The 15,447-nt window shown below is 51.6% G+C and overlaps 1 protein-coding gene across 2 annotated transcripts; it reads right to left on the bottom strand.

Annotated features, from left to right (window-relative positions):
* Window positions 1-1,346: 1,346 nt before the first annotated feature.
* On the bottom strand, window positions 1,347-8,523 carry DNAJB2 (DnaJ (Hsp40) homolog, subfamily B, member 2). Of its 2 annotated transcripts, XM_006890251.1 has the most exons (9): window positions 8,421-8,523; window positions 7,508-7,617; window positions 6,189-6,242; window positions 5,907-6,029; window positions 4,680-4,772; window positions 4,363-4,465; window positions 4,060-4,130; window positions 2,467-2,664; window positions 1,347-1,377 (listed from the first exon to the last, which is right to left on the bottom strand). In XM_006890251.1, the coding sequence occupies exons 1-9, from the start codon at window positions 8,483-8,485 to the stop codon at window positions 1,367-1,369; spliced, it is 828 nt and encodes a 275-aa protein (XP_006890313.1). In that variant the 5' UTR covers window positions 8,486-8,523; the 3' UTR covers window positions 1,347-1,366. The 2 variants fall into 2 exon arrangements, with proteins under 2 accessions (XP_006890313.1, XP_006890312.1); XM_006890250.1 differs by lacking the exon at window positions 1,347-1,377 and having other exon boundaries at window positions 2,315-2,664.
* Window positions 8,524-15,447: the final 6,924 nt, after the last annotated feature.

The raw sequence follows: 15,447 nt of genomic DNA, 5'->3' as shown, positions 1-15,447 counted from the left end.
CCGCACTCCCAGCCCAAAGACATCTGGTTTGAGTCCACGAGCTGCTCCCTGAAAGGAAGATGGGCAGTCTCCTCTCACGTGATTTACAGCCTCTGAAAACCCGCTGGAGAGTCAGCTCCAAATCTCCTCCTCACAGTCCCTAGGAAAAGCTGCACTGCCAGCTACTGGGCAACAGATGGCGGTATGAGGACAGCAGTGCTGTCCGTGGCCCACTGGCCTTCGGGTCACCCAGGAAAGGATGAACAGCGGCACACCATCTGCTCTCACAACTCAGCTTTATTGACTTCCAGCGTGTCCCCCTTGGTCTGCGCTCAGCCCTGGCTTCCATAGGTCTCTGAGGCTAAATGTTACAGGAGCTGGCGTCACCGGCTCAACTGCTCCCCTCCCTGGTCCCTGGGCTCCCCAGGCAGGGAGGAGGAGAGGCGGCTTGTCTGTAGTGTTGAAGAGAAAGATTGGGCAGCAGGGTCAGAGGCCAGAGAAAGCCATTCAAGCAGCGGCATGCCCGGAGCTCCCATCTCACGCCCTGCCCAGCCCTACACACACTTTCTTCGGGGGCGGCCACCCCGAGCGGCTCTGCCAGCCCCGGCCGGGCACCTTCGGGGGCCACGCCCTGCCCCAACGGTCCTGCCGGTTGGGCCTGTTCCTCTGAACCCTTACTGCCTATGAGAGAGGAAACCCTTCCAGATGCTTCGGGTCTTTGACTTGTACCCTAACCTCTTAATTTTGACGCTGACCCTTAGGGCAAGTGAGAGGGGTCAGGGGAACCACAAGCCAGTCTATTACCCCTTCATCCGCATTCTCACCGCCTCTTCCTGGACAAGCCTCGGCCTCTGTTCACTGTCACAGCCAATGAGGGGCCAACCTGAGCCAGAACTACACATCTCAAGACGCTCTGACGCCACAGCACACAGCCACCCCCAGCCGTCCAGGGAACTGGCCTTGTAGGGCCACCACAGCGGATGGTGTGAGAACTACCCCAAGTTTCCAAGGCTGTAAATTTTAAGGGAAGCAGACTGCCACATCTTTCTCCTGTAGCGCACCCGCAGGGTTCTAACTGCCAAACCTCTGGTTAGCAGCTGCACGCTTTAACCACTGCACCACCAGGCCCCCTCTGCCGATCAGAAGGCAGGCAGAGTGAGTTACACTCACGGACCTGCAGTCCTCAAGACGCAGCACCGAACACCCAGAGAAGAGTTCACAGGCTAAGACTACTGATGCGCCACGGCCCGCCCGAATCACCCACTACCCGGCCCCCCACCTCTACACTACAGGGTGGGTCAGGGAGAGGAGGGTCCCCTCCCAGCACACAGGGGTGGGCGCTGTCCCGGTGGAACTGTGCAGCAACTCTGGATCCAGGGCATCCAGCTCAGAACACATCTGGGGAGAGAGCAGGGGATGGGTGACAGGAGACAAGGGTCAGCGGCCCGTGTGGCGGTAGAGCTGGGCACGGAGGCCTGGGCTAGCCCTGGGGCCTCCCCCTGAGCGCTAGATAGGGTCGTATGGGCTAGGAGTCCCCACAAGGCCGCCCTCCTGGGCCCTGTCCCACCTCTCCCAGGCCAGCCAGCCTCACCTCTGCCTAATCCCAGAGCTGGGGGCAGGTGGAGACAGCAAGAGGAAGGGGGCAGGAGTGGATTCCAGCTTCCAAGCTGTCTGGCCAGAGGTTGGCGCCCCACCCAGCTAGCCTCCCCAGAGCCCTCGTGGCCCTACCGGCCCCAGCATCTTCCTCGCCACACTGAGGCCTTCTGGGGAAGGAAGGAGGAGGGAGTCCTAGCCAGAAGACAGTGAAAGCAAGCGGTGGGGCTGGCAAGGAGTGGAGAGGAGTGAGGAGAAGCAGCAGCAGCGGCAGCGGCAGCAGCACCAGAAGGGAAGCAACAGAACCAGTCAGAGCTCAGCACTGCAGACACCGAGGGGGGCATCTGCAGTCAGACGAGAAGGGAAGACTCCCCTCTGGCAGCCCCACACACCCAGCATGGCCACCAACTCGGCTCAGAGGACCCAGGCCAAGTCCTCCTTCCTTGACCTCTGTCAGTAGCACAGGTAGATGGGGACTTGGTCACAAGAGGCCCAGCTCCAACCTCAACGCCCCTGACCTGAGGCACCCACCCTGGGCTTCACCAAGTGACCTATCAGCCCTGGACTGAGCACAGATTCCCTAGTCCACATTGGCTTAGGGATGGACCTGGGAGGGACCCCAGGGATGGGAGCATGGAGTTAGGGAGGGGCTCTTGCAACTCAGGCCATGCTCCTCTCTGCTCTGACAGTCAGAGCCAGACCCCCAGGCAAGACTGGAACCAAGTCAGGGTGTGACTGGTGCTCAGAGGATGAGGCAGCGTGGGGCCTTCTCCTCCTGGGCAGGACTGGGCCCGGCTGCCTCACCCCTGGCACCCTCATGGGTCCCCCCAGTGCCTGGGTCTTGCTGTGGGCCCTTGGGTTTCCCTGGCCGTTGCTGCTGCGCCCCCCGCCCACCTGCTGGTTTCTTTCCAGTTGCCTCCATCTCTGACAGACTGTAGGCCATGGCAAGCTGGAGGTCCTCGTCTTCCTCAGAGAGGTCAGAGGGGTGCAAGGCAGAAGGTTGCTGGACCTGTGTGCCCCCAGCCCGGGAGGTGAGTGACTGCTGCTCTCGACGGCTCAGCTCCAAGCCCAGCGCCAGGTCATCTGGGACACCTGCAGAAGGCACAGCTACCATGAGGGCTCCAACCTGGTCGGAGGCATCTCCCTGACAGCCTCACGCAGTGGCACGTGGCCATGCACAGCCCTGCTCTGGAACCGACACGCATGCACGTCAGGGCAGTGATTACAAGCACGGGCAGGCAGGTGTCCAGCTCCACCCGGTCCTAGATCCACCTCCTTGCGACAGATAACTCAGTTTCCCTTTCTGCAGCTATACAATGAAATAATGATTTAAAACTAAAACACTGCCATAGGGTGGGCTCGGAAGCACAGAGACGCCACTGTTAGAAAGCACAACTGCTCCACAGGAAGTCCTGGCTGTAATCTCCATGAAGAGGCGGCACCTGGTTGGTTAAGCACTCCGCCATCTAACCAAAAGGTGGGTGGTGCGGACCCACTGAGAGGCTGCCTCCAAAGACAGGCCTGGTGATCCGATTCCCAAAGGCCACAGCTCTGCAGGTCCTTTGGAGCAGTTCCACTGCCCACATGTGGGGTCACTGCAGGTCAGAAGTGACTCCAGGAGGACGAAACGTAATCCACATAGAGAAGAACACCAGGCCTTTCTCCCGAAGCACTGCATAGTGCATCCAAACTGCCAACCTTGAGATTACTCCTAAAACCCACGGCCAGCAAGTCAATTTGACTCATAGTAACCCTCTGCACTGTACATCTTCATGGGAAGAGACCGCCGTCTTTTATCCCTGGCGCAGCTGGTGGATTTGAACTGTTGACCTTCTGGTTAGCAGCCCGATGCATTAAGCATTCTGCCACCAGGGCTCCTTACTATGTAGTGGCGAAGTACTACCCAAGGGCTTGGGAAGGTAAGCTGCACAGGAGATGGCCCATCTTTCACCTGCTGAGCAGCTGGTGGGTTCGAACCCTTGGCAGGTCCCTCTACGCTGGAAGCATCGCTCCTTAACCACTGGTCAATGGGAGGAGACTGTTCATCTTTCTCCAAAGGAGCCGCTGGTGGATTCAAACCAGTGGTGACGCAGGGGCCTCCGGGTTAACAGGACAACTCACTACGTACTTGGAAGTTAGCGCTCCTCTTACTGAGGATCAGGTTCCCCAGTGAAAATAAGGCCACTGCCACCTGCCCTGCTGGCTCGTTTTAAGAACAAAGAGGACACTGTACACACGCACGTGCTTTGCTAACACAGGGCATCCCACCAACTATAGCGGCAGGTGGCCAGCCCTTCTAGACACCGCTCACCTCCCCACCACAGCCACCTTGCCAAAGATCAGCGTCTCAAATCCTGCCAATCAGCCCTGTGGCTGCCACCCCCTCCCTGCACCAAGGGAGGTCAGAGAGGAGCCACTCAGGGAAGAAGCTTCAGGCCTCGGGGTGGGGACTTTCTGCAGGAACGGAGTGGCAGGGCAGCACCTCACCATTGATCGTGACTGACTTCAGCTGCCCGTCCTCCTCCACTTCTACCCGTTCCTGCCCGTTCTCCACGATCCTGTGGGAGACAGCGCAGTTCCTTCACTAACCCAGGCATGGCTCCAGGCTCAGGGGCGCTGCAATGGGCAGCCGAGGTCCTGCCCTCAAGGTCCTGCCCTCCAGGAGCTTATCTTCTAGCCGCAGAGAAGCCTAGGTGAACAGCTTCTCATTTATCCACACCCCCCCCCCCCGCCCCGTGCCCCCAGCTCCCAGAACCCTCTACCCAGCATGGTCCCAGGGGGAACCCTCACCTGCGCGTGGTGATGCGATGCCCCTGGACGAAGGTAGTGGATGTAGAAACAGAGCGAAAAGCGCCAGCGCCAGGACTGAAGGAAAAGGATGAGGAGGAGAAATCTGGGAGGGAGGTGGAAAGGAGAGAGGGAGCAGCGGTTAGGGCAAATTGTACGCTGTGCACTGCAGTCACAAAAGGCCAGGCGATTCTGGGAGCTCAAGACACACAGGAGAAAAAAAAAAAAGACACACAGGAGAGGTGGCTTGCAAAAGTAACTAGCTGCTGAGGGTGGGGGTTCCAGGATGCAGGACTTGCAAAAGTAGAGAAAGCACTTACCGGAGTGCCCAGGGAAGGAGGTAGAGAAGGTAAAGAAAGGGCTGGCATGTCGGGAACCCCGGGTCTGAAGCTCTGAGAAGGGGCCCAGGTCATCTGCAACAAGTTGCAGACTTCAGTCATCTAGCGAACAGCTTCCCCCAAAAAAGTGTGAACTCTGCTTTTACGTCCAAAAACACAAGTTGCTAAGCTACTGGGTCTGATGCTCTTTTTTTTTTAAATGGGGCTTGGGTTTATTTAGAAATTAGATTCCTTTTTAACATTGTTTATGCAAAGCTAGAATGTCAACATGATAAAAAAAATACCAAGACAGAGGAGAAGAAAAGGGACAGGGAGAAATAAGTGACAAGCAGGATATGATATCAGGTAGACGCAGCCTTGAGTCCCCACCCTGCTTTCTGTGTGACTCAAAGTTTCTCATCTGTAAATGGGACAAAATTATCCACCTCAATGGAGGATCAAAGGATATAAAACACTTGATGTATGTTTGTAGTTGTTACGCATCCTCGAGGCAGAACTGACTCCTAGCTCACCCTCAAGTGGGCTTTCAGAGGCTGTAAACGACACAGGAGGAGGATGACCATCTTCCCCCAAGGAGCAGATGATACATTTGAACCTCCTGCTTTTGGGTCAGCAGTGCAATCCTTTGCCACTGGGCCTTCCTACTTGATATATATGAAAGGATATAAAACATATTAACCATGCCAAAAACTGGGATCTATTGTTGTTTGCAATGCTGTTACTGCTGTCACATCACATGATGCTTTGTCGTGCTCTCACCACTGTCACTGCTGTGGGCTAACAATGTACTACTGTTGTGACGACTGAATGAGGCGGGCCTCTGAACTGTCCCGCCAGGGTCACATGGGCCCTGGCATGTGTACGGTTCTGTCTCCCTGCTCACTGGACGGATGCCCCACCTAATCTTTCTGCCTGTGGAATTCCGCTTCTCTCTCAGTCTCAGCAAGAGGGTTTGATTATTGGAAAAGGGTACTGTGACCCCCCCCCCCTCAGTGAGACGCAGTGACACAACAGCTCCCACAATGGGTGATTGTGAATGGGGCACAGGACGGGCACCTCTCATTCTGTGATATGGGAGGATGCAGAGAGGTAGAACTGACCCAACAGCAGTTAAGGACCCACTCTGCTGTCTGCGGGCCTCCCAGCCGAGGGGGACTGAGAGGCCTGGGGGACAAAGGCAAGCCAGGCTGGCCCCGTAAGTTCACTCACCAAAGAGCTCCGCAAAAGGGTCTCCACTCCCGAAAAACTCCCTGAAGACCTCCTCAGGGCTGCGGAAGGTGAAGGGGAAGCCGGGTCCTCCACCGCCAGTTTCCACTCGAGATGTGCCAGTTCCTTGAAGGAGAGATGGAGCACAAAGGGGGATTGGGGGCTGCATCTTGCCCTGGGCTAGGGGACCACACTCACAGCAGGGCCAGGAGCCTCAGAGGGCATCCCTTACCAGTATCTGCCCCCCCCCCACCTTCCACCTCTGGGCCCCAGTGCTCCACCTACCTGCCCCAGTCAGCCCCTCCCGGCCATAGCGGTCATAGATCTCCCGCTTATGTTCTGAAAAGAGAAACCAGGTCACTGTGTGAGCTCGATGCACCCTCCTCCCACCGCGAGGCTAGGCCTCTCAGGACTGCCCAGAAGCTGAGACCAGGGGGGAGCGAATGACAGGGGACGCAGCTCTAGATTTCAGCCGCAGCTCAGCTTGTCACACAGCTGTCTATGGCAGCACATGGCAACCTCATCGAGCGGTTGTAAAGATGAAATGCGATAGCCCACATAAACTTGGGCACACAGCAAGCAGTCAATAACCATTAGTCAGCCAAGCCTCAGCCTCAATGTCAACTCCCCAGAGGCCTTTTTTTTTTAAGCCATCCTAACAAAAATAGAGCTCTGGTGGCCTAGTCAGTAAAGAGTTGTGCTGCCAACTCAAAGGTAAGCGGTTCAAATCCACAAGCTGCTCCTTGGGTGAAAGATGGGCAGTCTCCTCCTGTGTAATCTACAGCCTCTGAAAACCCACGGAGGGGTCCATTATGAGTTGATTCCGACTCCACGGCAATGAGTTGAATAGTATTCCCTATCATGTCACCCTGCTACTTTCCGTCCAGATAATTCTATTTATCTGGTTACTGTCTGCCTTTCCTGGCCAGAATATGATAAAGCCAAGTAGGACAAGGGCTGTTACTGCTTGCCTTCCACTGTCCCCCTACATATGCCAAGGTTCCAACATGGTAAGTACTGGATATTTTTTTTTGCATGAATGAATAACAAACATTGGTTTATATTCCAGCTCTGTAATCCATAGCAACTTACCTTCCCCCAGCCTCAACTTCTGTGCCTATAAAACGGGGGTGTAAAGCCTACCTCACAGGATGTCTGTGAAGAGTCCTGGGGGTTACCAGGGAAAGTGCCCACCAGTCCGGACGGGGACATCACATTAGCTACCTGCCTCATTCTTTGTGTAGGGCCCAGTGGCTCCCCCAAGGCCCCAGGGAGCATTGAGAGCAGACACAGGCTATCAGGTCAGGAGAAGAAGAAAACATACTTGCTTATAGCAACCCTGAAGGGCAAAATAAAAACGCCCATCAAGGTTTTCGAGGACATGTTTTTACAAAGCAGATTGCCCTGTCTCTCCCAACCGTAAAATTTGGGTTGGCAGTCAAGTCCTTAACCACTGTGCCACCAGGGTTACTGACTGTGCACACAAAATTCTTCAAAAGTCCGGCAGAAGGAAGACACCTGGAATACCAGGCTGGAAAAGGCACAGAGGCAGCTGCTGGGCTGCGCAGTATGACTGGGGGTGGTGTGCTGGGCCCATCCCTTACTATCCGACAGCACTTCATACGCCTCTGCCACCTCCTTAAACTTCCTCTCAGCAAACTCTTTATTATCTGGGTTCTTGTCTGGGTGCCACTGTAGAGCCTTCCGCCGGTACCTGTAGGGAGGGGGTGCAGAGGGGAGGCTCAGGCTCTTCTTGAAGACCCCTCTTCCTATTACACCTCTGTTCCATTACTACTCCAGTCCCCACCCATGCCAGCTGCTAAGGCTGCCCTTTTGCCTGGTTCTGGATCCCGCCTCTCCTCTCTGCAGCAATACTGTTTTTACTGTTAGGTGCATGTCTGGAGTCAAGTACAACTCATAGCAACCCAAAGAACAACAGATCTGAACCCTATTACCATCCTCTTCATCTCTGACACACTGAGCCCACTGCTGGAGGCACTGTGTCAATCCACGAGTATCTTCCTGTTTCGCTAACGCTCTACCTTTCCAAGCATCATGTCCCTTTCCAAGGAAGAACCTCTCCAAGCAACATGCCCATAGTATGAGAGAGGAAGGTTTGTCCTCTCTGGCTCTCAGGGGTACTCTGGCTGTTAGTAAGGTGAAGGTGAGACAGATGCAGCCCTAAACCCTCCCCGGGACTCAGGGGGGCCCAGGGAACTGCAAGACCTCAAGGTGGAGACCCAAGACGGCACTGGCTCTGCCTTGTCGCAGAGCCTGGCTATGCTGCAGGGGAACCTGAGCCAGCACATAGCTTGGGCTGAGGATGGGAGAGGAGAGGAAGGAAAGACAGGCTCAAAGAAGGGTCTTCTTAGCTATGGACTTTGTCCTATTCGTCCTCCCTACAAACTTCACTGAACCCTGGGCTTCCAGACTTTCTACGGCCCTGGTCCCCTGACAGGCTTGGGAAGGGCCCCGCGGTGGGCGGCGGGTGTTCTGGCGTGCAGCCGAGGCACTTACGCCTTCTTGATGTCATCAGCGGACGCACTGGGCGGCACGTCTAGGATCTCGTAGTAGGACGTCATGGCAACTCGTCAAAAGGAAGGCGAGCCTCTCTAGGGCTGCAGGAGAGAAGGGATCAGGTGGAAAGAAGTGACAGCCCTTTCCTGGGGTGGCGGGGAAGCCTCGGGCTGGAGCTGCGCGCAGGGGCGGGGTCTGCAGCCGGAGACAGGGCTCCCTCCCGCAGCCTTATCGGCTCCCCGCAGGCCGGGGCTATCTCGGTGCCTGGGAGGAGTCCGGGGGAGCCCCGGGGCCCCCCAGACCCGGCCCGGCCCCCGCCCCCACCTCGTCGTGCGGCTGCCACCGCTGCTCCCGCCGGGAACCGTCTGGCACGAGCGCCCGGCTCGCGACAACTGCGTAGGACGCGCGGGTCCAGCTGTGCGCGCAGGGATGCGTCAGCGACATAGAAACTACTAGAGCCGAGACCGGAGGGGGGCCCGCCCCCGGGGGAGGGGCCCGCGAAGGCTGCCGGGAGGGGGCGGGCCCGTCTCCGGGCACGTCATCCCGGGGGCGAGGCTGGGCGCCCACTGCCTGCTCTCCGGTGAAGCACCCGGTAAATCACCGGGGCGCCAGGCTGGACGCGCACCGCCTCCTCTCCGGTGACGCACTCGGCGGCCACAGCTCCACCGGCCCGGTCCCTCCCCTGCGCTTCTGCGAGCGCCTCGGTTGTTGATGATTGCACACCTCGGAGGAATCGCCACCCCTAGGACGCACAGACCTCCCTGCAGTCCCTGCGCCACCCCCGGTCTCCAAGGCTCTCATTGCCCTCCTTTTTTTTTCTTCTTTTAAAGCGCTTGTGGCGTCTCCCTCCATTACACCTGTAATCTAAAATCAGATCTAAAATTAGTTGAAATGACTATTTTGAAGATTTGTTTCACTTTAACTTACCCTTGTTTGTCAACTCCACAGCGCAAAGGGTATCCGTTATCTTCGTGGTTTTTAACTATTAGGGCAGTGGTTAAGGTTCCAAAATAGCCCTTGAGTGAATATATTGTGAACAGGTTTAAGTTCCTGTCTCCCATCAGGAACAATCTCCATAAACTGTTTTGCCATATTTGGGGAGTAAAGTGAGCCGGTGGAAGGGAATTCTCCACATTCACAAGTACCCCCTCAAGTTGATAATCAATGGGCCTTTTCCACATCAAACATTCCTAGGTTCAAGATTCATGGAAAAATTAACTATTGGTTGATAACATCCAGTCCAGCCCACACGCACGAGGTATCTCCGTGCTAGATGTATAAACAAAAATGTCAACCAATCCCTGCCCTCAAGAGTACTGAGCTAGCTTGATGAGATGCCAACCCGTCAACAGAGCTTCTGTAAACACTGCCCTTTATGATAGGAGCTGTGTACTCAGGGCTCAGGTTTTTCTTTTGTATTTATTTGATCCCCCCCCCCCATAAATATAGGTAAATATCTAAAATTGCTTGAAAATCAAGTGTGATATGGTGCATGGTAGTAATTCTATGTAGGATGCATTCTCGCTGGGATTGTTGTGTGCCACTGAGTCTATTCATGGGGACCCTGTAAGGACCTAACAGAGCTGCCACATAGAATTTCCTATGCTAATCATCAGATTTTTTTTTCCTCCAGTGGAGCCACCTGGTGGGTTTGAACTTTCAAACTTTTGGTTAGCAGCTGATGGTTCTGTGAGTCTTAAAAAGTGCTTTTAGTACTCGCTTCGTCAGCCATACATTAAAATTGGAACAATACAGAGAAGATTAGCATGGCCCCTGCACAAGGATGACTCGCAAATTTGTGAAGCGTTCCATAGTTTTTAAATTTTTTTAATTACTGTGTTGTGATTGTATATGTATATGTAGATGTAGATGTAGATGTATATATGCAACATTTATTGCTTTATATGTATTATAACAATTTTTTTTTAGTGCTTTTAGCCAGCGTGGCCCCGGAAGGTTTCACTGAGGAGGAGGGCTTGAGAGGGACATGAGAAAAAAGTGTAGAGCTGTACATTTGTCCCACTGTGCTGGCTGCGCGCCTGCCTGCATTTGGGGAATTCCCACTGACTGCATGGGCGGGCCTGCATGGGAAACAGGCCACCACCTGCCCCAAAGCCCTGACTCATGTCCTTCCAGACTTGCAGACTGTAATAGCACAGGCAAAAAGCTCTGCTGATCTGATATCCCACCTGGGGCACTGAATCTAGAGCAAGACACAGAGAAGCAGAGGCGAGTGAGAATGCCTTTCTGCAGTAACTGTCATAGTGGGGGTGTGAGCAGCGCCCTCCAGTGTCTTCAGGAGGAACTGCCAGCCTCAGCGCATAGAGTGAGGGGTTTTCTGCAAGAGACTGAGCGGACAGAGGTTTCTCAGGCCGTCTGTCCTCTGCCCTGACCTTGTCTGCCCAGCTTCCCATGGTGCATGCCTGTTTGCTGAGGCTTCTTTGTCTACCTTGCATTTGTTTTTAAATTTGTCTGTGCTGCTTACAAGTGTCTTCTGGCACAAAAAGTAAGGCTCAAACTTGGTATAAGAAGGAAGAGTTAAAAAAAAGAAGGCAGAGTAGTTTAGATTAAGTCACTTCAAAATCTTCCAAATCCCCCCTTTTTCCCCCCGTGGTTTTTCAACAGACTTTTGTCTAGCATCAACTGTGGATGGGCTATCTTATTAAGACTGTTGTTGTTATGTTTCATTGAGTCGCTTGCGACTCATAGCAACCCTATGTACAACAGCCCTAAACCCTGCTCTATCCTATGCCAGTCTCACTGCCTCTGACACACCCATCCCGATTACCCCAGTCACTGAATCAGTCCATCTCATAGAGGACCTTCCCCTCCTGTGCTGTCCCCCCACCCTCCCAAGCATGAGGTCCTCTCCAAGGACCCGTCCCTCCTTACAGCATGTCCAAAGTATGTCAGATGAAGCTCCAGAATCCTTGCCTCCAAGGAGCAGCCTGGTTTAATCCTCTCTACGATGAATCTGTTTGTTTTCTTGGCAGTCCATGGTACATTCAATACTCTTCTCCAGCACCACAGCTCAAATAAAAAGCTTACATTAAGGAGAATACTTGATTGAGCTCATACAAAACCTATACTTGGACCAGGAATCAGTCCTCAGAACAGAGCAAGGAAAACACTGCATGATTCAAAATCAGGAAAGGAGTGTGTCAGGGTTGCATCCTGTCTCCATACCTTTTCAGTCTATATGCAGAACAGATCATTCAGGAGGCTGGGCTTTATGAGGAGGAATGTGGCATCAGGATTGGAGGAAGACTCATCAACAACCTGCATTATGAAGATGACACAACCTTATTTACTGAAGCTGAGGAGGACCTGAAGCGCTTGCTGCAGAAAATCAAGGACTGCAGTCTTCAATAAGGATTGAAGTTCAATGTCAAGAAGAAAAGGATTCTCACCACTGGGTCAATTGGCAGCACCATAGTAGATGGAGAAGACATTGAGGTTGTTAACAATTTCAGCTTGCTCAGCTCCACAGTCATCACTCTTGGCACCAGCAGTCAGGAAATCAAAAGACGAATTGCACTGAGAAAATCTGCATTCAAGGCCCTCTCCAGAGCACTGAGAAGCAATAATGTCAGTCTATAGACTAAGGTGTGCCTGATCCAGACCACGGTCTTTGCAATTACTTGCTGTGCATCAGAGAGTTGGACAATGATTAAGAGTGACAGAAGAAGATTCGATGCCTTTGAGTTGTGGTGCTGGAGAAGAGTACTCAACATACACCATGGACTGCCAAGAGAACAAACAGGTCTATCTTGGAGAGGGTGAAATCAAGTTTCTCCTAGGAGGCTAGGATTTTGAACCTTCATTTCACATACTTTGGGCACATGGCCAGGAGGGAAATGTCCTTGGAGAAAGACATCATACTTGAAAGGGAGGAGGGACAGTATAAGAGAAGAAGACCCTGGATGAGATGAATTGGCACAGTAACTGGGGTAATGGGGTTTGGGGTGTCAGAGTCAGTGAGACTAGCTCAGGACAGGGCAGGCTTCAGAGGTGTTGTACATATTCACTATGAATCACAAGCAACTCAATGGCACATAACAACAACAAATTAAGGAGATGAAAATCGAACTGAGAAATAGACAAAGGCCTACGAGGGAGAAACTTTTAATCACCTTTGTTCACAAGCAATTCCAAGAAATAAATAAGAAAGAACAAGTTATCTAATATTAGAAAATGGGCAAAGGGCACATCCAGTAAATACTTCACTCTTAACAAGAGAACTCTAAATTAAAGCTGCAATAAAATACATTGCTTCACTTGTCAGATGATTGACAAAAATGGAAAAAGCTTAATACAGTAAACTTCTATTTGCAAAATTGTGCCTATAATCATTCTCATACATTGATAGTGGGAGGGTAATTTGGCTTAACCATTCTGCACATCAGTATAAGGTGGTCTATCAAAATTGAAAATGTATGATGATTAGCATTTTGTTCCTAGGGTCGCTATGAGTCATGCTCAACTCGAAGGCAATCAACAACCGTGTGCCAAGAAAGATGTACTGGGGTAGCAATATTTATTTTAACAATACAAGTTGAAAACAACCTGCATACCTGTTTCCAGCTGCCTGAGTGAGTCAGTGATGGAACACCATGCAACAGAACACTATCTAGTCATCAGATGAGGCCTATCTCTGTATACTGACATGGGACAGCTTAAATTTATTGCTCGGTTTAAAAAAAAAAACCCAACATGGAACACAGCATATATTAAATGTACACACACGATTGTATGCATGTAGAAAATCTCTAAACAGAAACAGTAGCGAAAAATACATTAACAGAGCTGGCTGCCCAGAGGGAGACAAGATACTTAGTGCACAGAGAAAGGAAGATCTATTTTCTCTGTTTGGTACCTTTATCTTAAATCTCTTTGGTACATACGGTACCCATGTGCATGTGTAGTAACTATGCACATTGTTGTTGCTGCTGTTAGGTACTGCTGAGTCAACTGATGCATAACCCTATATATACAACAGAACAAATCCTAGGTAAGTCCTGCCTGATTCTGTACCCTCCTCACATGCTGTGCGGGAGCCCGCCTGTTCCTGCAGCCTCTGTGTCAGTCCATGTCATTGAGGCTCTTTCACTTGTACACTGATGCACTACTTTTCCAAGTATAACGTCCTCCTCCAGGGACTTACCCCTCCTGGCGATGTGCCCGGAGTATGTGAGATGAAGTCTCACTCTCCTTCCTTCTTAGAAGCACTCATATGTCTGAGGAATTCAGAACACAGGAAATTTCAAAGAAATATCTATAATACCAATAACCTACTGCAGAAGGTCCAAGACTGCAGCCTTCATTATGGATTGAAGTTCAACATCAAGAAAACAAAGATTCTCACCACTGGGTCAATTGGCAGCATCATGATAGATGCTGAAGAGATTGAGATTGTTGACAGCTTCAGTTTGCTTGGCTCTACAATCAACATTCTTGGTACCAGCAGCCAGGAAATTAAAAGATGAATTGCATTGAGAAAGCCTGCTGTCAGAGACATCTCCAAATTACTGAGGAGCAACGATGTCAGTCTGGAGACTAAGCATGGTCTTTGCCATTGCTTGCTATGCATCAGAGAGCTGGACAATGACTAGGGATGATAGAAGGAGAGTTGATGCCTTTGAGCTGTGGTGCTGGAGAAGTGTATTAAATATACCATGGACTGCTAAGAGAACAAACAAGTTTGTCCTGGAGAGGATGAAGCCAGGTTGCTCCTTGGAGGCAAGGATTCTGAAGCTCTGTCTGACATACTTTGGACATGTTCCAAGGAGGTACCAGTCCTTGGAGAGGGAGATCATGCTTGGGAGGGTGGAGGGACAGTGCAGGAGAGGAAGACCCTCGATGAGATGGATTGATTCCATCACTGGAGTAAGGGGGAAAGGCATGTCAGAGACAATGAGATTGGCACAGGATAGAGCAGGGTTTAGGGCTGTTGTACATAGGGTTGCTATGAGTTGCAAGTGACTCGATGACACATAACAACAACAACAACAATCCTGATATTAAAAGCAGGACTGGCATCCACTTTCTAAATAACATGCCTGCGAAAACTCTATGAACTGGTAAATATCAAGATAAATGTAGAGAGGTTTCAAGTCTTTTGTTCATTCGGTTGTTATGAATCAGAACTTGACTCGAAATCAATCAACAATAATAACAACAACCCTGATATACAAAACTAAGATTCTCACCCTGCTTCCACTTGGCAGCACCATGATGGATGGAGAAGAGATTGAGGTTGTTAACAGTTTCATTTTGCTTGGTTCCAAAATCAAAGCTGTTGACAGTATCAGTCAGAATTGCATCAGCAAAATCTGCTGTCAGGGACTGCTCTAGAGTCCTGAAGAGCAATGATGTCGTTCTAGAGACTAAGGTGTGCCTGATCCAAGTCATGGTCTTTGCAATTACTTGCTACGCATCTGAGAACTTGATTATGACTAAGGATGACAGAAAAAGAATCCATACCTTTGAGTTGTGGTGCCGGAGAAGAGTATTCAACATTCCACGGACTGCTAAGACGACAAACAGGTTTGTCCAGAAGAGGGTGAAACTAAGCTGCTCCTTGAAGGCAAGAATTTGGAAGCTCTAAAATCACATACTTTTGGCCTGTAACCATGAGGAACCAGTCCTTAGAGAAGGATATCATCATACATGGAAGGCTGGAGGGACAACACAAGAGAGGAGGACCCTGGCTGGATACAGTGGCTGGAGTAAAGGGGGTAGGTGTGTTGGAGTCAGTGAGGTTGGCTGAGGACAGGACGGGGTTCAGAGTTATTGTGCATAGGGTCACTGTGAGTCACAGGCAACTCAAAGGCACATAAAAAATTGGGGAAAGAAAACAATTACAACAAGCTAAATGCAACCATATGAGGCAGCACATGACAAATGTCCATCAAGTGAATGATGGAGACAGCCAATGGATGTTGGAAAATGAGGGGAAAGTGGTATCAGGGCTTACATGGGTCCTGGACAGTCATGACCTAAGCTAGAAGGAATGGCAACATTTAGA

The sequence above is a fragment of the Elephantulus edwardii genome, unplaced genomic scaffold, assembly GCF_000299155.1.
Source record: "Elephantulus edwardii isolate Elephantulus edwardi_28Jun2011 unplaced genomic scaffold, EleEdw1.0 scaffold00087, whole genome shotgun sequence".
NCBI classification, from domain to species: Eukaryota; Metazoa; Chordata; class Mammalia; order Macroscelidea; family Macroscelididae; genus Elephantulus; species Elephantulus edwardii.
The sequence above is the reverse complement of the archived record's forward strand: the minus strand, read 5'-3'. Positions and strand labels throughout refer to the sequence as shown.

Coding starts and splice junctions, on each gene's coding strand:
- DNAJB2 (XM_006890250.1), bottom strand. CDS start 8,485: ATGACGTCCTACTACGAGATCCTAGACGTGCCGCCCAGTGCGTCCGCT. Junction 4,773..5,906: donor CCCTTTTGCGGAGCTCTTTG/GTGAGTGAACTT, acceptor AACTTGTTGCAG/ATGACCTGGGCCCCTTCTCA. Junction 2,665..4,059: donor GAAGTCAGTCACGATCAATG/GTGAGGTGCTGC, acceptor TGCCTTCTGCAG/GTGTCCCAGATGACCTGGCG.